Genomic DNA, 23837 nt, shown 5'->3' on the forward strand with positions numbered 1-23837 from the left:
TGTATGCTCTCATTAGATGCAAAGCAATTCAAACAAGAACTGGATATGGGCGGGCCCAATTACAGCTAAGTTCAGAGTGTTTCCTTTGACAAAAACAGGAACATTCGGCTTCAGAGATCGCTGACCAAGCGAGAAAAGAGGAAAAAGGAGCGATCTGTTTCTATTTCGCCTCTGGTTAACTTTAAAAAAACAAAGAACAGTTTCCTGAACTTATTTCCCTCCTTTCCACTTAATTTTCTAAACACCACGGCCCCTAAAAGTCTAGGAACTAAAGACACACAAAAACGGGTACATCATTGACCTACGCGGCAGTCAAAACAGAGGCTCCCCTCTCCAGGGGAGCTAGCAGCCCCGAAGGGCCACGACGGCGGCGCCCACACGCGGCCTGGGAGGCGGCGGCCACGGGCGCCCACTGCCCAGCTCTCGCCTTGCAGGGCGCACCCTCCGAGGGAAGGCCAGCACTCTCCAGGGGCCGGAGCCGGGGACTCCGGCGCGGGCAGGCTGCGGGCCCGAGGCCGGCCCCCTGCCGCCGAGGACGGCGCCGGCGCTGCGAGCTCCGCCGTCCAGTCCGGCCCCTCGGAGAGTCCGAGGCGGGCAGGCGGCGCCCCGCGGGGGCCTGGCCGCCCACGGCGACCCCCGGCCGCTGACACGCACCAGCGGGGGGCCCGCGACACAGGTGTCACCCACCTGGCCTCGCCAGCCCGGGGGGTGGGGAGGCGCGAGCGGCGCGGGGCAAAGGCGCCTAAAGGTGAGACGCGCCGAGCGGCGCAGCGCGGGGACGCGGCCTCACCTCGAGGGTGGAGACGGTGCTGGTGAACAGGTCCTCGCCGTCCTCCAGCTCCTCCAAGTCGGTGGGCTTCCCGTCCCCCAGCGGAGGAGGCTCCCTCTCGGCCGCCATCTTCGCTCGCTCGCACGGCTGCGCGAGCGGGACCTCGCGGGGCTGTCACGTGGGCACGCACGGCCCGCCGGCGCCCCGCCTCCGGCCTCTGACCACGCCCTGACTCCGCCCAGGCCCCGCCCCGCGCTCCAGGCCCCGCCCCTCGGCGGCCCCGCCCCGCCCCCGCGGCTGCAGGCAGCTCCTCCTGCCCGCGCTAACCTGACCTGAGAGCGGGGCTCCTGGACTTGCATTACGCAGCGCCTGCCTAGCGGGACTAGGCCCAAGGATTTGTGTGGACCAGTTTTCAAAATTCCCGTTAGGACGTGGAAGCGCTTGGGGAACCAATCTTTGGCCAAGACTGAGTATTTGTGGAAGACAGATTATTCTTGAGCAAGCCAAAAGAATCCTCTGATGTGATGGAAATGTTCTGTCTATGCTGTCCAATAGACTCTAGCCACGTGTGACCACGTTGAAATTTCCTATGTTAGGAACTGAGTTTTTTAAAATTTTATGTCATTTTAATTTTTTAAATCTACATTGCCCCGCGCGGCCGGCGCAACTGTAGAAATCAAAAGGCCCCCGAATACTTTTTAATTTACTCCAGTTTTATTATGAGACACATGACATTTTTTCTTAATAAACCTGGAAAGGCTGGGTTTTATTCCCAGCACTATAAAAAGAAAAGAAGAATGGCTAGACAAATAACAGAGAAATCAGTGGGTGATTGGTAAGAGGACTATACTATTTCCTGACCTATTTCCTGGAGTGGAGGTCAGGAAATAGGAGTATAGTCCTCTTACCAATGGAGGCTCGCAGCTCAGAAATTTTAACTTTTGCTCTGCCCTCTCTAGGTAGTAATCTCTTCCTCATCGTTCAAGTTGTCTCTCTACCGTATTACAGTTGGCAAAAAAAAAAAAGAAGTGAAAACAAAACAACGACATACCGCTTTCCCTTTAAGAGCAGTCCAGAAATTGCACATGCTGCTGTCCACACCTCTTTGACCAGCTTGTAAGTTATATATGGCCATCCCTGGCTACAAGAGAGACTAAAATATGCAATCGTTATTTCCCCTCTAAAAAACAGGGCTTCATTTAGCCTGGAAGAATAGCAGATTAAGTAGGGAATAACCAGTCTCTTTTATAATAGCCATTCTTTTTCGTTCCTTCTTTTCTTTTCTTTTTTCTTTTTCTTTTTTCTTTCTTTCTTCCTTTCTTTCTTTTTTTGCTAAAATACCTGTATTTTCTTTTTAGTAACAACTCCTCTCTCACCCTCAGCTGAAAGTCACCAACTTGGGGATGGAGTATAAAACCTAGGCTTAAACTAAACACAGCCTCTACTCCCCGGGGCCCCCATGATTGGCGGGAGAATCGGCTGCATTTTCCCTACATCGCCCACAATTTGGCTCTTTGTTTCCCTGTGCAGCCTATTCAGCCAGACCATAAGAATTGGTTTATTTTTCTCAACTCTTATTTTTCCTTGGTTGCTTGCTTTTCTGTTTCATCTTCTCAGAAACTCCATATTCAGCCATCATCTCCTCTAATTTATATTTAGATTGCTAAAAGTTTTTGAAAAATAGGCCCAAGTTGGTGCATTGGCACATGCCTGTAATCCCAGCACTTGGGAGGCTGAGGAAGGAGGCTTGCAGGTTGGAGGCCAGCCTTAGCAACTTAGCTAGACACTGTTTGAGAATAAATCAGGAGGGTTTTGGGGGTATAACTTAGAGGAATGCCCCTAGGTTCAATCCCCAGTGCCAAAAAAAAAAAAAAAGTAAATCCAACCTGTGGTTGAAGATCCTTTAAGCCCCTCATCTCCAACCCTAACTCCACACTGCCCAAATAGCATTACTTAGTTTACTTTACTACTACGTCAACTATTCTTTTCAGCAAAGGTTCCAAAAAACTCATTTTCTTCTCGAGTAAGCTGCTGCTCTTTTCTCCCTATTTTTATCTTGTCTTAGTTTCCTCATTCAATGACAGAATAAAATCTGCTGGATGAGGCCTTCAGCCTTTAAGTACAATTAAGATTTTCTTATCTCTGTGCTCCCATTAATTACTGTGCATGTATCTGACTGACACCTTTCCCAACACACTGTGACCACAGACACTTTTGTATCACCCTCAGTGGCTTGGAGGATCATTGGTGTTAGGAGACATCTTATTCGCCTCAGGTTGGAGGATTCCTGTATTGACTCTTTCCTTTTTTCTTTTTGGTAGTACTAGGGGTGGAACCCAGGGGCTTTTCTACCTCTGGGCTATACTCCCAGACCTATTTTATATTTTTTTGGAAACAGGGTGTCACTAAGTTGTTTAGAGCCTCACTAAGTAGCAGAGGCTGGCTTTGAACCTGCGGGATCCTCCTGCCTCAGCCTCCCAAGCGCGGGGATTACAAGCGTGCGCCACCACTCCCGGCTCTGTATTAACTTTTAACTTATTAAGACCTATGTAACTTATTAACTAAGAAAGCTATGTTAAAAGTTAGCATCTTTAAACTGTAAATATTTATTTTCTCATGATTTCTGTGGGTCAGGATTCCAGGTGTAACTTAACTGGGTGCTTCTGACTCAGGGTTTCTCACAAAGCCGCAATCAAGACATCAGGCAGGGCTGCAGGCTCCTCAGTGCTCAACTAGTAGAGCCTGCTTCCCGGCCCGCTGGCCTCTTGCCTGGTGGCAGCTCTCAAGTCCTGGTGGGCTGTTGCTGGAGGCCTGAGTTCCCTGCCACACAAACGAACAAGCGAACAAGCAAACAAGCGTCTCCAGGAATCATCTCATTTGGCGTGTCTGCTCACTAGTACAATTCCTACCCCCATTCATCCACTCCCAGGGGAGATAGCCCTTCATTCTTAAGGAGAGGGACTGGAGTTTACAGAGTCTCACCAAATTGCTGAAACTGGCTAAAACACTGTGATCCTCCTGTCTCAGCCTCCTAAGTACTGTGTGCCCTACCACACTTGACATTCCCTCTTTCTTTCTTTCTTTTTTTGGTGGTACTGGGGATTTAACCCAGAGGCAGTCTAGCCCTGACTTTTTTTTTTTTTTTTTTTTTTTTTTTAACCAGGGTCTTACTAGGTTGATAAGCATCTCACTACTTACAGAGGCTGTCCTTGAACCTATAATCCTCTTGTCTCAGCCTTCCCAGTACTAGGATTACAGGTCAAGTACCAGGATTACAGGTCGAGCCAACTGTTCCCTTCAGGTTTTGATGGGAATTCCTCTAATTTAAATTTATCCCTGTCTTATGGTTCAGCTCTTATTCATATCTCTGTATGATATTTCCAATTCCTTCTTCTCTTTTGGTCTCTTTCCCTTATATATAAAATGTTGAAATCTCTTCTAGTAAAATAAAAATAGTGAGCTGGGCAGAAATGGTGGCATATTGCTGAGAGACAGAGATGGGAGGATCACAGGTTCCAGGCCAAGAGGATCACAGAGCCTCAACAATTTATTGAGTCCCTCAGCAACTTAGTGAGACCTTCTTTCAAAATAAAAAAACAAATAGGGCTGGGGTTTAGCTTGGAGAGAGAATACTGTGTGTGTGTGTGTGTGTGTGTGTGTGTGTGTGTGTGTGTGTGTGTGAGAGAGAGAGAGAGAGAGAGAGAGAGAGAGAGAGCGCAAGAGAGAGAGAGAGAGAGAGAGAGAGAGAGAGAGAGAGAGAGAGGGAGAGAGAGCGCGCTTAAATTGATTTACAAAACTCTGGAGGCCTTGAAAATACAAAATCTGATGGAGTTACATAACAAACCTTCTCAAAACTTATCATTGAAATGACCTATTATTGTTTCTCACAAATCTTCAGGTTGGCTAGGTGTTTCTTCTGGAGTGGGTTTGCCAAATCTTTTCCCAGGCCCAGTCATGTACTGTGTCAGCTGATGGCTTGGCTGGCGGCTCTGGACTAGGGTGGTTTTGCTTAGGGACAATTCATCTCTGCTCAGGTTTCCTTCCAAGGGCCCGGCAGAGTTCAAGCTTTCACAGAAGGAAGTGATATGACCAAGCCCAGTATCAGAATGGGAGCTGACTACAAAATTATAGGGCAAAGGGTGTGGAAAAGGGAGGCCATTTAACTTGGGATGTTAATGCAACCAGTAGACCAGAAGGTGGATGTATATATAAGCTTGCTGGTAAATACAGGGGCAGGAAATGGACAAAGGCCATATCCAAGAGCAAAATATATTTTTTTCTGTGAAGGAAGAAATGCTTATTGCTAAGAGGTTAGTGGTCAGTATCAGCATGTATGACATGAAAAAATTGAAGAATATTTTCAGAAGACTGTGTGTAGAATTGAAGCGAATATTCACCATGGACATAGAAGGATCGGCAAGTAGTATTGAAGCCTAAATTACATGGAGACCATATGTTTCTGGTAGAAATAATTTATGTATTAGTGTGATTTTTCTCCCAAAGTCTAGCAATGTTGATGTAGGAGTAGAAGTGGATGGTTGGATTGATTCAACTTTAGACTTTTTGAGATGATCTTGGTAGACGGACAAGGTGACTAAGTATTTTGAAGTTCTTTAGCAAGGTGGAATGACCAGAAATACACAGTTTCCAATGAGAAGAAGAGATAGCAGATGGCATGTATTTCAAAGCAGGAGCATTTTTTCAGAGGCATTAAGAATGAACGATGGTATAAAAATGATATTTGAAAATCTATACTGGCTATACTTTTGGTGAAGAGCATTATGTTGCTCAAGATGAGAAGGCTTAGAGAAATTTCTGGGAAAAAAATTGCTGATATAAGAACACTTGTTAGCTGGGTGTGGTTGGCCACTCCTGAAATCTCAGTATTTGGAAGCCTGAGGCAGGAGAATCACAGGTTCAAGGCCAGCCTCAGCCATTTAGTGAGGTTCTCATCAATTTAGCATGACCCTGTTTCCATATAAAAAATAAAATGGGACTTGGGGGCTCAGAGGTAGAATTCCCTTGGATTTAATACACAGCAACACACACACACACACACACACACACACACACACACACACCCCACTTGTTATCCAAGCATGATGCACACACCTATAATCCCAGCTACTTGGGAGGCTGAGGACAGAGAATTGTAAATTTGAGGCCAACCTTGGATTAGCAAGACGGTCTCAAAACACAATTTTTAAAAAGTGCTATGGGTGTAGCTCATTGTCAGAGCATTTGCCTAGCCTGTGTAGAACCATGGGTTCCATCCCCAGTACTGGTTCAGGGGGGAGCACATTTGTTTGCCTGCATCAGAATTAGGAATCAAGAAGGCAGAGTAAAGAGAATGAAGAAAGTCAGCTATGAGTAAGAAGATATGTAGGCAATCAGGGAGGCCAGAGAGAGACTTATCTTTTAACATAGCTCCTGGTGGTTGAGAGAATGGCTTTGAGCAAACAAGAATTGTTTATGCTCTTCTTTGCAATTATATTGGGAAAATAATCATTCAGTTATTTAAATAAGTATGAGTGATTGCCAGTAAGTGAAAACATTTAAGCTTCTTGTTGGACAGTAATGAAGAGCTTCATTTTTGTTAAAAAGCAACAATGAAAGGATGAGAGAGAGGGAAGGAGGAAGTCAAGCATAGTACTCTTACTCATAGGCCGCAAATGCAAATAAATAAACTACCATTACTATAAAACTGTCAACCAACCCTAATCAGTCACATTAGTAATAGGTGTGAAATGGCTGCACAGTTTGACTCCTATGTCTCTAGTCCCTGAATGGCAGCAGATTCCTACAGGCTAAATCATCTCATAATAGCCATTTCTTCACTTAACTTTCTTGAACACCATAAAGGGAAATATTCAAACCATTTCAATACTTGAACAAACAGTAAGCAAATAAGTTCTCCTTTTTCTTCTTGCCCCTATGCCTCTCTCACTGCCAGATAAAAACCTCGTGTCTCCGAGCCATGTTTTCCCTCTGGCCACCTGCTCCCCATCCCATCCCCATACTCTGTAGAATAACAGAGTATGTTATTCGAGTGAGCTAAAACAGGAACAGAAACTATTCAATATTGAGAAAAAATCTATTAAAGTATGAGTGTTGATGGTCAGGTAAAAAGAAAAAACTGGGCCCAAGCCAAAAGTAAATAAAACTACATTGAAAAAGTTATTGCAACCTCTTTAAAAAAAATCTAGTCATGAAATCTGTCTCTTACATCAGAGACATTCTTGTTTCAGAAAGATTATATCTTTCTGTCTTTCGTTGCCCTTTATATTAGTCCTCAATCAATATTTGTTGTTTGGTTGAAAATAATAAATCTAGCAAAGAAACAGAGCCAATTCTTTTAGATCAAAGGAAGCAAACTGACAGCCTGTGGGCCTGACACAGATGGGTTTTATTGGGCCCACACTGATTTTTAATATTTTAATCAAGTGGCAATATTTAAGAATCAGGAAATCTCACATAAAATCCAGATTTCTGGCTTCTCTTTAAAAAATCAAAAGATCTGGTTACATATGTCCCAGATCTCAGTGGGCATATGCTCTCCAGTTCCCCATGGTCCCCAATCCACCTCATTGTCAAACCAATATGAATGCAGTTTTCTCTGCTATGAAAGAGACTGTGTTTTTGATCTTCCAAGTATATCCCTACCACATTCTTTTGCTACTAGAGGTGGCAAGGGGAGCCATGGCTCTGGGGATGGAGGGTGGTTCCAACCTACCATATTTAATTTTTGAATGCATAAGGTCACTATTTTACCCACTTAAATTCATTTTTTAGTTGGCCATCCAACTACATTGTATATATATACAGGCACTGAACAAGCATAAGAGTTGTCCCTAGAACATGATGTTTGTGTACTTTTTTGAAGATTTAAAGACGTTTATTAAAAAGATAGAAATACAGAAGATAGTTACAGCCCCATGCCATTCTTGAATGGCATAGGGAGGTGGTTCGAATGAATGCCCCACCCTATGTTTGTGTTTTTAATCTGAACATGATATGGAATAATCAAAGTCCCTGCAGATTATATTATGGATGAGGACAATTAATGTAGTCCTGAGATAAAATTGTTGTATAATCAAAGCCCACACCAGGGGTGGAATTAACTTGTTCTTGAACTGAAGCCAACACATGATATTTTGACTCAGCTGCTGTTAGAAACATCTCAGAGTCTTCTTGCTTAGAGGACGAGATGAGGTATACGCCAACGGATGAAGGAAGAATGTATTCTTTCAGATTCCTAGTCCATTTAGAGAATTTTGGCCATACAGACTGTTAATGATTAGATTTGGAATGCCCTAAGAATTCATGAATTGAAGGTTTAGTCTCCAGTGCAGCAATGTTCAGAGTATTTGGAAAGAGGTCAGATCATAAGGACCTTGACCTCATCAATGAATCAATCCATTGGTGGGTTCATAGTTGATGACATTGTTAGGAGGTGGTAGAAATTTTAGGAGGTGGAGCCTAGTAGAAGAAAATAAGTCACTCGGGTATACCCTGAAAGGGAGTTTCATCTTGCCTCCTCTCTTTCCCTCTTTCTCTGCTTTCTGGCTGCCATGAGGTAAGTGGGCATCTTTCTTCTGCCATGTTTTTCTTCTTCTTTTTTTTTTCCAGTATTGGGGGTAGAACCTAGAGGCATTCCACCTCCAAGTTGCACCCCAGCCCTACTTTTTATTCTTTATTTTGAAACAGGGTCTCACTGAGTTGCAAAGGGCCTCACTAAATAGCTGAGGCTGTCCGTGAACCGTGATCCTCCCAAATGCTGGAATTGCAAGCATGTGCTACCACACCCAGCTGCCGGTCCTTCTGTCATGATGTTCTACTTCATCTCAGGATAAAGCAATGAAGCCAACTTACAATAGATTGAAACCTCTGACACTGTGAGCCACGATAAATATTTCTGCCTTTAAGTTGTTTCTCTCAAGTATGTTGCCACAGTGCTAAAAAGCAAACTAACACAGAGACAGTTTGGCTGCCTGGATTTGCCAAGGCAGTACAGTGGTTGCAAAGAGAACAAGCTCTCTACAGTCCAACAGTTAGATTGATGATGGACTTCAGAAATGGTAAGGGCTTAATATGAAGACAGAATTAATCTGATTTAGAGTAAGAAAAATGCAAAAGAAAGTAATGAGGGACAGTAGCATAATTCATGATTATCTACATCACTTGCCTGAGTGTTGCCTTTTGAAGAGATAGTTGAGATCTTCTAGGAAGGGTTACCATCCAGTGGGATGGCTGTGAATTCCAAAGAGGACCAGGAGGGTCATTTTCTAGTGGTACCCTTGTGTATGGTGGATCCACAGGTCGACACCTACAAGCTTTAAAGTGTGAATAGTTAGTAGCATCTCATAAGAATCTGTCCATTTCTTCATCAATTTGTCTTCTAGTCCCTGACTTTTCTATGTCTTTAACTCATTCAATCTCTTTGACCTGGGTATGGGACAACAATAAAAAGTTAAATTGAGCAACAGATGTTCTACTTATGACAACTTTTAAAAGAAATATTATATTTTTAGAATTCTATTCTTTTTTTTTTTTTTTTTTTTTTGCGGGTCTGCGGATGGAACCCAGGGGCCGAGAGGCATTCGACCTCCGAGCTACAGCCCCTGTCCTATTTTTTATTCCTTATTTCGAAACCAGGTCTCATTGAGTTGCAGAGGGACTCACTAAGTAGCTGAGGCTGTCTGCAAATTGCAATCCTCCTGTCTCAGCCTACTGAATGCTGGGATTACAAGCGTGCGCCACCATGCCTGGCTTGAATTCTATTCTTTTTTAAAAATTTTTATTGGTGCATTGCAGTCACACATCTTAATGGGATAAAAGACTCGTGGAGACATACATGCACACATCACCCAATTAGCCCTTACCCAATCCTCGCCCCATTCCCTCCCCATCCCTTCTTTCCATGCTTGGCTTAGTGATTGACTTTGATGTGTTTGTTTAAGTACATCATGTGCTTTAGAGAGTTTCCCTCTTCTCCCCTCCTATCCTCTCAGTTAGGTCACCTTATTTGCTCCTCTATAGGATCTCCTTCTTCATCTAGAGTTCTTCCTGTTACCCATTTATCCCTAGTTTTCACATATTAGGGAAAGCATCTGATTTCTTTTTTTTTGTGACTGACTAATCTCACTTAGCATAATGTCCTCCAGTTCCATCCATTTCTCTGTAAATGATGTAATTGTGTTTTTCTTTATGGCTGAGTAAAATTGCATTCTGTACATATCCCATAGTCTTATAATCCATTCAACTGTTGGTAGACATCTTGGCTGGAACCATAGTTTGGCTACGGCGAATTGTGCAACTATGAACATAGATACACATGCATTAGTTTGGTAGTTTGGTTTCCTTTCTTTTGGGTAGATACCCAGAAGTGGTATTGCTGGATCAAATGGTACATTCGTTCTCATTCTTCTGAGGATCCTCCATACAGTTTTCCAAAGTGGTTACACTAATGTGCACCCCCACCAATAATGTTTTAGAGTTCCCACTTCTCCACATCCTTGCCAGCATTTGTTGTTGTGTTTTGAATGATTGTCATTCTAGTTGGAGTGAAATCTCAAGGTAGTTTTGATTTGCATCTCTCTGATTGCTAATGATGTTGAGCATATTTTCATGCATTTATTAACCATTTGAAATTCTTCTTTCATTAAGTGTCTATTTAATTCACTTGCACATTTTTTATTGAGTTATTTGCTTTCTTAGTGCAGAGTTTCTTGAGTTCTTTATATATTCTAGATATTAGTCCTCTATTGGTGGTGTAGGTGGCAAAAATCTTCTCCCATTCTGTTGGCTCTTGATTGAGGTTCTTGTCAGTTTCCTTTGCTAAACAGAAGCTCTTCAGTTTCATGCAATCCTATGTATTGATTTGCCTTTTAGTTTGTTGTGGCTTTGGGGTCTTGTTGAGAAAGATTTTATCTGTGCCTATGTGTTGCAGTATTAGACCTATGCCCTCTTCAGGGAACCTAAAGGTCTCTGGTCTAATTTCCAAGTCTTTGATCCATCTTTAATTGACTCTTGTGCAGGGTGAGAAAATGGGATTTATTTCCATTTTTTTCTGTATATGGTTAACCAGTTGTGCCAACACCATTTGTTGAACAGGCTATCTTTTTTCCAGTGTATGTTTTTTGGCCCCTTTGTCAAAAATCAATTGGCTCTAAGTGTGCGGATTTGTTTCTGAGTCTTCATTTCTGCTCCATTGGTCTATGGATCTGTTTTTGTGCCAGTACCATACTGTTTTTAATTACACTGGCTTTGTAGTATAGTTTAAAGTCAAGTATTGTGATTCCTTTTGCATAGTTTTTGTTGCTGAGAATTACTTTGGCTATTCTACTTTTTTTTGTTGTTCCAAATGAATTTAAGGACTGATTTTTCTATGTCTGTGAGGAATGTTCTTGGTAATTTAATGGGCATTTTGTTGAATTTGTAGATCACTTTTGGAAATATGGCCTTTTATTTTTTTTCTGGTCTGGTGTTGGTACCCAAGGGCATTTGACCTCCGAGCTATACCCTCTGCCATAATATTTATTCTTCATTTTGAAACAGGGTCTCACTAAGTTGTGGACGGCCTCACTAAGTTGCTGAGGCTGTCTGTGAACCATGATCCTCTAGTCTCAGCCTCCCGAATGATGGGATTACAAGCGTGCACCACCATGCCCAACTGGAACTATGGCCATTTTGATGATATTTATTCTGCCTATCCATGAACATGGAAAATCTTTCCATCTTATAAGCTCTTCTTCGGTTTCTTTTTTCAATGTTTTATGATTTTCTTTGTAGAGGTCTTTTTTCCTCCTTTATTAAATTTATTCCTAAGTGTTTTATTTTTTGTGTGTGAAATTCTGAGCAGAAGTGTTTTCTGAATTTCTTTTTCAGTAAATTTAAGGTTGGTGTACAGAAAAGCTTCTGATTTAAGATTGATTTTGTATCAAGACATTTTGCTGAATTTGTTGATCAGTTCTCTAAGCCTTTTGGTTGAGTTTGTTGGGTCTTTTAAGTATAGTATCATGTCATCTGCAAATACTGAAAGTTTGAGTTCTTCTTATTCTATTTGTACTCCTTTGATTTCCATTTCTTGCCTCATTTCTCCGGCTAGAGTCTCAAGTACTATATTGAAGAGAAGTGGTGATAATGAACATCCTTGTCTTGTTCCTATTTTTAGGGGGAATTCTCAAAATTTTTCCCCATTTAATATGATGTTGGCTGTGGGCTTATTGTAGGTTGCCTTTATGTTGTTGAGGTATGTTCCTTTATTCCAATTCTTCAGTGCTCTTATCATAACTGGACGTCGAATTTTATCAAATGCTTTTTCAGCATCTATTGAAATGATCATGTGACATTTGTCTTTGTTTCTATTTATATGTTGAAATACATGGATGGATTTTCATATCTTGAACCAGCCTTGCATCCCTGGGATAAACCCTACCTGGCCATGGTGTATGATTTTCTTGATGTGGTTTTTGAATGCGTGTTGCTAGTATTTGGTTTAGCAGTTTTTCATTCAAGTTCATCAAGGATATAGGCCTGTAGTTTTCCTTCCTTGAACTGTCATTATTTGGTTTTGGTATTAATGTGATGTTGGCTTCATAGAATGTATTTGGGAGATCCTGTTTTTTTTTTTTTCTATTTCACTAAATAGATTGAGGAGTATTGAGATTAGCTCTTCTATTAAGGTTTTATAAAATTCACTTGGGAGACCATGTGGTCTTGGGCTTTTCTTTAATGGTAAGCTCCTTATTGCTGTTTTCATCTCTTTGATTGCTATTGGTTGGTTTAAATTTTCTTTTATCTTCTTGACTCAGTTTAGGAAGGTTGTATTCATCTAGAAAGTTGTCAATTTCCACCAGATTTTCCATTTTGTTGGAGTATAGTTTTTCAAAGTAGTTTCTTTTAATCCTCTAGATTTCTACGCTATCAGTAGTGATAATTCCTTTTTCATCTCTTCATAATTTGGGTTGATATTCTCTCTCTCTCTCTCTCTCTCCCTCTCTCTCTTTGATGGTGCTGGGGTTCCTGGAAGCCCTTCTACCTCCAGGCTACACTCCCAGACCCATTTTATATTTTTATTTGGAAACAGGGTCTCTTAAGCCAGCGTGGCTGGCTTCAAACCAGTGTGATCCTCCTGTCTCCACCTCCCAAGCATGGGGATTACAAGCGTGTGCCACCATGCCCGGCTTGATTATCTTTTTTTTAGTTAAGTTGGGTAGTGGTTTATCTATCTTGTTAATTTTTTTTAGGAACAAGCTTTTGGTTTTGTTGGTTTTCTGTATTGTTTTTTTTTTTATTCTCTACTTTCTTGATTTCTGCTCTGATTTTAATAATTTCCTGTCTTCTACTGGCTTTGGGGTTAGATTTTTCCAGTTTTTCAAGGGCTTTGAGGTGTGTCATTAGGTTATTTATTTGATGATTTTCTGTTTTTCTTATGTGAGCACTCAGTGCTATAAATTTTCCTCTTAACACTGCCTTCAAAGTGTCCCAGAGGTTTTGATATGTTGTATCTCTATTTTTGTTTGTTTCAAAAACTTCTTGATTTCACTCCTTACTTCTTCTATGACCCATTCTTCATTTAGAAGTGTGTTGTTCAGTCTTCACATGTTTATGTGATTTCTCTGGGTCTTCTTACTAGAAGACCAAGATTAGAATGAAATTTCTAATTTCATTCCATTATGGTCTGAAAAGACACAGAGAAGTATGTCACATTTTTTGAATTTGCTAGTGCTCACTTTGTGGCCCAGGATGTGATCTATTTTGGAGAAAGTTCTGTGAGCAGCTGAGAAAAATGTGAACTCTGCTGTAGTTGGGCGAAATATTCTATATGTGTCTAACAGGTCCCTTTGTTTAATGGTGTTCTTTAGGTCTGAGGCATCTTTACTGACATGGGTGTAAAGAGCTTCTTCAGCTCTTTACAGCTTTTCTGCTTTTGGTTGTTCAGATCACAAAGTTGGAATTTCTAGCCAAATTTTATCGCATGATGTAATCCTGGCCCTCTGAGGTATGGTCTAACAAATTCAGATAATGCATCTTGATGGTAGTAAGAGCCATGATTAATAGAGTCATCTCTAGCAAATACAAGCTTTTCGGGTAACAAGATGATGCTATAAGAGTTTACCTTTCATTGAGAAGAAGAGTCCATCTCTTTGAAACCTCATCATGGGATCTTCTCTCATCTGCCTCTGAACATTCAGAAGAGAAAGATGTCAGTTCAAACTCAGGTACTGGAGGGGAAGGGCAAAAGCATGGTTTTGCATGAAGACGACTTAATGGCATGATCAGCTAGGTGATTTCTTCTATTATAGAGTTTTCTTTTTGGTCTGTAATAGTGTATGATAGCCATCTTTTTTTTGACATGAGAACAGCCTTCAAGAGTTTGCATACCTCACAAGAATTGGTTATGTCTTTATTGTTAGAGAATAGAAGCCCTCTCTCTTCCCATCTGGCTCCATGGGTGTGGGCAGTCAAGAAAGTATATTGTGAGTCAGTATAAAAGTTAGCCTTTCCGCCGGGCGTGGTGGCACATGCTTGTAATCCCCGCGCTTGGGAGGCTGAGACAGGAGGATTGCACGGATTTGAAGCCAGCCTCAACTACTTAGTGAGGCTTTCAGCAACTTAGTGAGACCCTGTTTCCAAATAAAATGTAAAAAAAAAAAAAAAAAAAAAAGGTCTGGGAGTATAGCCTGGAGGTAGAAAGCTTCTGGGTTTCACCCCCAGTACGACTAAAAAAAAAAAAAAGTTAGCCTTTTCCCTTTTGAAAACTCAAGAACTTGAGTGAGGACTATTAGTTCAGCCTTTTAGTAAATACACCTGCTAGAATTACTTGACTTGATGACCTTTTGTAAAATCACTATTGCATATTTAGCATGGCATTTTCAATGAAGCTTCTTTCTTTTGTGAAAAGTTCCCAATACTTATAGTTAAATGATGGGCTGATTGGGTTTGGTTGGCTATAAAAGGTAACATTGAAAATTTCTACATAGTTATGGTATAGGGTTAAAGGCTCAGGACCTTCAGGGAGCAAAGTGGCTGGTTTTATAGTTGATATTGCTTGAAGAGTCATACTGGGATCACTTAATAAGATAACCAGATATTACTTAACCTAATAATACCAGCAGTCTATCAGTGTTCACTCATATGTTTCAATAAGGTTAAGACCTGATGTGGTACATGCACAATAACTGTCGAAGTATAAATTTCTAAGCTTCCTTTAACACATCACAAGTGGCTTCTACTGCCTGGAGGTAAGGAAACCATCCCTTGGCTATGTGATATAGTTGTTTTGAAAAATAATTATAGGTCAGAGAACTTCTCCCAGTAGCTGAATAAGAATTCCTAGCCCAATTCTTTGTTGCTCGTGCAAATACATATTAAGTTGGGAATTCTCAAAGCAAAAGTGGATATCAATTGGCCCTTGAGAATTTTAAAGGCACTTTGACATCCATTGTTCAAATTAGGAGTTTGAGATCTATCCAAATTAAAGCCTCATATAGGGGCTTTGCTATAAATCTAAAATTAGGTATTCATATTCTGCAATAGTTGCCATTCTCTAGAATCCTAATAGCTGTTTGTGGAATTTGGGGCCAATGGCCTTTTTTTTTCTGGTCAGCCACTAGGCACTATTGACCTTGCTTTAATTAGAGCTCTACATAATAACCTGTTTCATGCAAGTTTGGACCTCAGAGGAAGATACGATAGAGCTGCACTTGCTGAGATGCTTCAGAGTTTAAATGGTGTTTTTAGGCAAAGTTTGTAAGTTGGACTGATTATCAAGTCATCTACATATAGGGTCCTCTAGTTTATTTGCAATTTTCTTAAATCTCTAGTTAATATTTCCCCAAAGATTGTGGGAAAGTTCAGCCTACTATTTTGAAGAGCAGTTTTTGATTGGAGGGTTATCTGTTGAAATAAAAAGTACTGTGATTTATTTCCAAATGGAATGAAAAAGAAACATATTTTAGATAAAAATCAATAAGCCATCTACCTTCTCTCTGTGAGACATTTAAAAGAATATCAGGATTAGGTTATATGGGGTGAATATCCTGGACAATTTTGTTAATAGCCAAAAAAAAATCTTGAAAAAAAATGATACTCCTTTTATCTGGGCTTCTTTCCTGGCAGAATTGGATATTGTAAGGTGACTGTAAGGATCAGTTCAAGTTGAACTTTAAATTTTTGAAGTATGAGTTGGACTCCCGGGAGTGCCTCCTGCCACAGAGTATTACTTTAAATGGGAAGTTGGTATGCTTTCTAATAAAAGAGCATCAATTGGCAAGGCATGTGTGGCTTTGCCTGAAATCCCACTGACCCATGCTGACTGGTTCAGAAGTCACTATATATCTGGGAGTGTTTACTCGCCCTCCCATGGTGTCTTCTGGACGACTAACCTCTGTTGGAGATGAGGTGACTATTTTGGATGACACTTTAACCTGCATTTGCTGCTTCTCTGGGAAAAAGGTCACTTGAGCATCAAGTTTGTGTAGCAAGTCTCTCTAACACTTGAACCAGGCATGCTGGTAAAATTGTGAGTTAGGTGCGCATCACCTTGGCTGCACTTGAGAGGGCATAGGAAAGCTTGTTCTTGAGCTTTCTCACTACTCTTGTAAGGTTCACTGAGATCTTCTCAGAAGGGGTCATTAAAACTGAATATGTAGGCCTTGTCTCAAACCAGGAAGTTCATGAGTGGGTTCTCTCTTTTCAGTCACACTACAGGGAAATAACAATTGGAGCCAAAAGGATGGTGAGAACCTCTGGGCCTTTTCAGTTCTCAGCAAGGTTGATATGATGGCTCTGGTTTTTATTGGGTCAGTCTTTTCTGAGAGTTTGGGGTAGTTTTCCTCCCAGACTTCATTCTCATGATCATATATGCATTGTTTCCCTAAAGATCTCTTCCTTTTTGGGGCAGGGTGTCCAGGTCTGGATTTTCCACACTGGAGTTTGTTTTATGGAGATTCAACTTGGGGTTCTCTACAGTTGAGCTACATTCCTTTTTATTCTTTAATTTTGAGACAGGCTCTCACTAAGTTGCCCCTGGCCTTTAACTTGCAATCCTCTTGCCTCAGCCTCCCATGTCGCTGGAATTACAAGCATGCACTATTACACTAGGCCAAACTTGAATGTTTTGGATAAAGATGATGACTTATTTGGCCTTTTTATTTTCTAGTCATTATACACCTTATAGGCCATGTCCACCAGCCAAGAATGGTTCATGCCCACAGCCCCGTCAACTTTCTGTAATTTTTACCTAATGTCAAGGGTATTCTGCCTGATAAGTGTCATAGAGACCATTGAGACATTTTCAGGGCTTTGGGGTCTAAGTTGGTATATTAACTGTAAGTTTGATATATTCTTTCCAAACAGGATGAGGGGTCTTCAATTGTCTCCTGTTGAAATTGTTGTGTCTTATGCTTTTGGCTCATGTATTTCCTGTTATAATCCTCTCAGTACACTCTTACATTAATGGTCCAGTTGAAGTCTATCATTGTTGTCGTTAAGGTCACAATTTGGTTCCAAACAGCAGAATTAATCCTGTCAGATCTGAGGTGATTAGGAGGTTGGCCTGAAGAATGATCTAAGATGCCTTGTTATCTTTGTGTAAGAGGAAGTATGTTGTCTACAGTTAACATTATATTGAGCAAAGCTTGTATATTCTCCCCAGGTTGTAGTATTCCACCATCTTTTAGGGATCATCATGATAAAGCACATTAGAGTTTTTCCAATTTTCAAGTCAGAAGTAGAAAATAGGTTTTATGTCTAAAAGTAGCCTGTTTGTTGCTCTTGGGCATTTAACCCTCCTGCAAGTTATTGTCTCAGTGGGAGATTATTTGCCTTGTGTGGGTGAACATTCTGGCAAATTGAGCTCTCTGATGAGTCTCAAAGGGAGAGGCCATTCAGACTCACTAAGATATCAAGTAAATGGTATTTTTCTCAATGCTCCAGTGGCTCCATCAACTGCGGCAAAAGGGGGTGAAGAACCATTGGGAGCAAAGGAACTAGAGGGCTTAATGGTATCCTTTCTTCCCCTTCTACATCCTTGTTGTGACCCAGCAAGGGATTTAGCTCTGGCATCTGGGACCTTTGTACCATATGTTTGATCACTTCCTTAGAAGAATAGTGATTGTTTAAAATGATAAACGATTGGGCATATAGCATTTCATGCCATTTTCCTGATCTTTGACAAAATAGTTCCAACTGTAAAGTAGTATAATAATTTAATGACCCACTGTAAGCCACATGTCCTTTGAGTCTAATATATACATGGGTTGTGCGGTGTTATAATAATGTCATCTTTTCCTTACTCATATGTTAATAGCTATAAGCAGATCAGTTCATAGTTTCTGTCTGTGTCATCAGGTGTTCATCAACCAGACCTGTTATTTCTGGAACTGAAGGTAACTATAGGAAAGAATGACTCCAGAGAACTTGGAAGAAAACAAACAAATTAAGACAAAGACAAGTAAAAAGATTAAGTGAGTTAGACAGACAAATGGAGTTAGGTAAATTAGTAACCAGGCCCTCCTTCACTGCCTTAGTAATTAAATCATAACCAAGGTTTTAGCTGGTATCAGTGACCAAGCATGAAGGGGACTTTTCTTTTTTCCTCATAGCCAGTAATTCTCTGTGACTAAGTTGGGGTCAGCCTGTTTACTGTAAACAGAATGTGCTTAGTAAAAATTTCAGGGGGCCTTTGTTTTAGATTAAGATCCAGTTCTAGACCCAGACAGATCAGGCTGAAAATCAAAATGAAGGACTAGGGGTTTATTTTAATAGTAGAGTACTTGTCTACCACATTTGAGGTCCTAGGTTCTATCCTCAATACTGTAATAAGTAAGTAATTTCTGTCTTGTAAGTAAGTAAGTAAGTAAGTAAGTAAGTAAGTAAGTAAGTAAGTAAGATGATGTCACTCACAGGCAATACCATCAAGCTGAAACTATTTAAACTGTCTTTCAAAGAAATAAGGACTAGAGAGACAATATAGCCAAATTTCCCCTACAGACCAGTTTCAATTGACATGGTAATGACATTTTCTCTGCTTTTATCTATAACAAGAAAGATAATGTTGCATTATTAAGCCAATTGTTTTCTTTTATTCTGTCTCCCACTAACTCTGAAATTATCAATTTGCTTTTTAAATTTTTGTTTTTTCTTTACACAGTCCTTTTCTAGACACTTTCCCCTGGAACATAAATCTCCTCTCCTTTTTGTTGAGAATTTCTTTTGTACTGCACCTCCACTTCCCTAAATAAACCCCTTATATTCCTCATTTGTCTTTTCTATTTGAATTCATTTTTACAGTGAAGCAAGGACCAAGACAGAAATTATTGCCCAGTAACAGAACTAAAAATAAAGCCAATTAAAATATTTATTTTTGTTTTTGTATATATATATATATATATATATATATATATATATATGTATATATATATGTATATGTGTATTGGATGTATATACTTACATACATATACAAACTTTTATTGGTGCATTATAGTCTCATATCATAATGCAGTTCATGGTGATAGTGATGTACTTGCACACAGCACTTGGTGGGCTTTCCCCAAACTCCTTCTCTATTTTCCCCACTACTCCTCATACAGGGTATTGAGGCTGACATTGCTATTCTCACCTATGTACATAATGTCAATGGAAGTGTTTCCTTAATCATCTTTCTCACCTCTCCTTCCCCTAGACTAACTCCCTGGTTTTGTTGAAGTTTAGTGTCTATTATCTGAAGTCTTTTTGGTATACTGATTACTCCCTAGCTTCTGTATATTAGAGAAAACTCATAACCCTTCACTTTCTGTGACTGGCTAATCTCACGTAGCATAGTATTCTTCAGGTCTACATTTTCCTGCAAATGACATTATTTCGTTCTTCTTGATTGCTTATGAGAATTCCATTGTATGCATATCCCATATTTTTATAATCCACTCATCTGTTGATTGACACCTAGATTGGTTCCGTATTTGACCACTGTGAATTATGCTGCTATGAACATGGATATGCATATATTACTATAATTCTCTGATTTCAGTCCCTTTGAAAAGATACCCAGGGGTGGTATAGCTGGATCATATTCATACTGATCTCCATAGCAGCTGCACTAATTTGCATTCTCATCAACAATGTAGAAGAGTTCCTGTTTCTCTACAACCTCGTCCGCTTATTGTCATTTGACTTCTTGATGATTGCCATTTTTATTGGGGTTAAATGGAATCCTAGTGTAATTTTGACTTGCATCTCCCTGATTGCTAATGATGATAACCATTTTTTTCAAGTATTTATGGATCATTTGTATTTCTTCATTTGTAAAATGTCTATTTAGTTAAATTTCCCATTGGTTGGATTACTTTCTTAAGTGTAAAGTCTTTTAAGTTCTTTATAAAGTCTAGATATTAGTCCTCTATCAGAGGGACAGCTGGCAAAGATCTTCTTACATTCTGTAGGCTTTCTCTTTAGAATCTTGATGGTTTTCTTTGATGAGAAAAAACTTTTTAGTTTAATGACATTCCATTTATTGATTCTCATTTTAATTTCTTGAGCTTTTGGGGTTTTGTGCTTATTTGTTAGCGTGTTAGACCTATACCCTCATCTAGTAGCTTCAAAGTCTTTAGTCTAATTTCCAGGTCTTTGATCCATCTCAGGTTGACTCCCATGCAGGGTAAGAGGTAAAGTTTTAATTCTATTTCTCTACAAAGTGATAACCAGTTTTTCCAATACCATTTGTTGACAAGGCTATCTTTTCTTCAAAACATGTGTTTGATATCTTTGTCAAAAATCTACTGGCTATAAGTCTGTGGATTTGTTTCTTTCCTTTGGTCAGTGCCTAGTTGTGAGCCAGTGCCATGCTGCTTTTATTACTATAGCTTTGTAGTATTATTTGACATCAGGACTTGTGATGCTTCCTGCATGATTCTTATCGCTGTGAATTGCTTTGGCTATTCTGGGTCTTTTATTTTTCCATATAAAATTTAGGACAGATTTTTTCTAGGTCTGTCCAGAATAACATTGGCATTTTGATAGGTATTACATTGATGCTGTAAATTACTTTTGGTAGAATGGCCATTTTGATAATATTCATTCTGCCTATCCAAGAGCAAGGGAGAGTTTTATGTATTTTAAGATCTTCAATTTATTTAGTGTTTCTTATTCTTTCTTTTTTTCTTTATTTTTCAGGGTGTTCTGGAGATTGAACCCCAAGGCACTCGACCTCTGAACTATACCTCACTCCCTATTTTTTACTCTTTATTTTGAAACAGGGTATCACTAAGTTGTGGAGGGCCTCGCTAAGTAGCTGAGGCTGTCCGCGAACCATGATCCTCTGGTTTCAGCACCCGAATGCTGGGATTACAAGCATGTGCCACCCTGCCCAGCTAGTGTTTTATAATTTTCATAGTAGATATCTTTACCCTCTTATTAGGTTTATTTTTAGATACTTTATTCTTTTCGAGGTTATTGAGAATGAAATTGTTTTCTGGATTTTTTTGGTGGTTTCATTCTTGACATATAGAAAAGATTCTGATTTTTTAAGATTCATTTTATACTCCACTACTTTGCTGAATTTGTTAATCAGCTCTAGAAATCTTTTGGTTGAGTCTTTTGGGGTTTTCTAAATATAGGATCATGTTAGCTACAAATAGAGATGATTTAAATTTTTCTTTTCCTATTTGAATTTCTTTATCATCCTTCTCTTGTTTTATTGCTCTAGTAAGACTCTTAAGGATTATATTAAAAAGGAAAGGTGATATTGAGAATCCTTGTATTGTTCCTGATTTTAAAAGGAATTCCCACAGTTTTTCCCTATTCAATATGATGTTGATATTGAGCCTTAATGATGTTGTACATGGCCTTAAAGATGTTGTGGTAAGTTCCTTCTATTCCAATTTCTGTAGCATTTTTTTTTTTTTTTTTTTTTTGGTCGCACTGAGGGTTGAAACCAGAAGCATTCTACCTCTGAACTAAACCCCAGCCTGGTATTATTTCTTATTTGGAAACAGGGCCCCACTAAGTTTCAAAGGGACCTGCTAAGTTGTTAAGGCTGGCTTTGAACCTGTGATCCTCCTGTCTCAGCCTCCCAAGTACTGGGATTACAAGCATGCATCACCATGCTTGGCTTTTTCTGCAGCATTTTTAACATTAATGGGTTTAGACTTTGTCAAATGCTTTTTCAGCATCTCTTAAGATGATCATGTGATTTTTTGTCCTTAGTTCTATTTATGTGGTTAATATCATGTATTGATTGGCATATGTTGAGCCAGCCTTGCATCTCTGGAATGAAATCAACTTAGCCATGGCTTACAATTTTCTTGTTGTTTTGAACACATATCACTAATATTTTGTTCAGAATTTTTACATCTATCTATATCAAGGATACTGATCTGTAATTTTTTGAGAGATTTTTATTTGGCTTTTATATTAAGGTGATACTGGCATCATAAAAGAAGATTGGAAGGATTCTATCTCTTTTAGTTTCATGGAATACCTTGTGAAGTATAGTGTTCAGATCTTCTCTAAATGTTTTGTAGAATTCAGCTGAAAATCTGTCTAGAACTGGGCTTCTCCTTGATGAAAGGCTTTTTATTGTTGTTTCTATCTCTGCCTGCTATTGGTTGATTTAGGTTTTCTATATCTTTTTGGCTAAATTTAGGTAGGTTGTATGTGTCTAGAAATCTTCTAATTTCTATGGCAATTTCTTCTATGTTTTCCAGTTTATTGGAGTATACATTTTCAGAATAGTTTCTGATGATACCCTGGATTTCTTCACTGTCTGTGGTGATGGCCCTTTTTAAATTTTGGACTTTAATAATTGGGTTGATAATTTTTCTCTTGGTTAGGTTGGCTAAAGGTTTATCAATCTTGTTAATCTTTTCAAAGGACCAGCTTTTTGTTTTGTTGATCTGTTGCATTTTTGTTGTTGTTGTTCTCTATTTCATTGATTTCTGCTCTGATCTTAATTATTTCCTGTCTTTTACTGCCCTTGGAATTAGATTGTTCCTATTTTTTCAGGTCCTCAAGGTGTGTCCTTAAGTTATTTATTTGATGATTTACTGTTTTTCTTATGTGGACACTCAGTGATATAAATTTTCCTTTAAGTATGACTTTCAGAATGTCCCATAGATTTTGGTATGCTTTGTTTCTATTTTCATTTAATCCTAGCAATTTTTAAATTTCTTCTCTTATTTCTTCTCTGTTCCAGTTCTTATTCAAGATTGTATCACTCATTCTTCATGTATTTATGTATTTATGTCTTTCTATTGATTTTTACATTCACTTCCTTATGATCTTAAAAGATGCAGAAAATTATATTACATTTTTAAAATTTGCTAGTACTTGCTTTGTGGCCCAGAATGTGGTCTATTTTGGAGAAACTTTAATGAGTAGCTGAGAAGAATGAATATTTAGCTGTTGCTGGCTGGAATATTCTATATATGTCTATTTGGCCCATTTGGTTTTAGTGTTCTTTAGGTTTGAAGATGCTTTACTCATCTTCTACCAGGTAGATTGATCTAGTGGTGTAAATGATTTGTTGTATTTGAGTCTATTTGAGACCTAGTTTTCTGAAGTGTTTATTTTATAAAAGTAGGTGCACTCAAATTTGGGGCATAAATATTTACTATTATTATATCTTATTGAATTGTTCCATTAATTAATTAATTAATTAATTTGCAGTATTGGGATGAAACCCAGGGGGCATTCTACCTTCAAGCTACACCCATAACCCTATTTTTTATTTTTTATTTTGAAACAGGATCTTACTGAGTTACAAAAGGCCAGACTAAGTAGCTGAGGCTGTCTGTGAACCACAATCCTCCTGTCTCAACCTCCCAAATGTTGGGATTACAAGCATGTGCCACCACGCTTGGCTGAATTGTTCCATTTATTAATAGAAGTAAACTGCTTTGTCTCTTCTGATAAGTTTTAGCTTAAAGTCAGCTTTGTCAGATAGGATGTTGGGAGTCCTCTTAGCTCATGCAATGAAGTGACCATTTTGGATGAGCTTAGCTATGTACATAGTACATGCAAAGTGGAAATTATCTGCAAGTAGACAAACTTCCTTGGACCAGATGGG

General features: G+C 39.4%; 1 protein-coding gene across 1 annotated transcript in view; it reads right to left on the reverse strand.

Moving 5' to 3' along the window:
• SNX2 (sorting nexin 2) overlaps positions 1-898 on the reverse strand; it is a gene marked incomplete at both ends in the record, with an annotated part of 47624 nt that extends 46726 nt beyond the window's left edge. The window contains one exon of the mRNA XM_080698904.1: positions 791-898. Within this exon, the coding sequence (XP_080555030.1) occupies positions 791-898 (108 nt within the window). The remainder of the gene's footprint in view (positions 1-790) is intronic.
• Positions 899-23837: the final 22939 nt, after the last annotated feature.

This window comes from Muscardinus avellanarius, assembly GCF_963383645.1.
Source record: "Muscardinus avellanarius genome assembly, chromosome: 7".
NCBI classification, from domain to species: Eukaryota; Metazoa; Chordata; class Mammalia; order Rodentia; family Gliridae; genus Muscardinus; species Muscardinus avellanarius.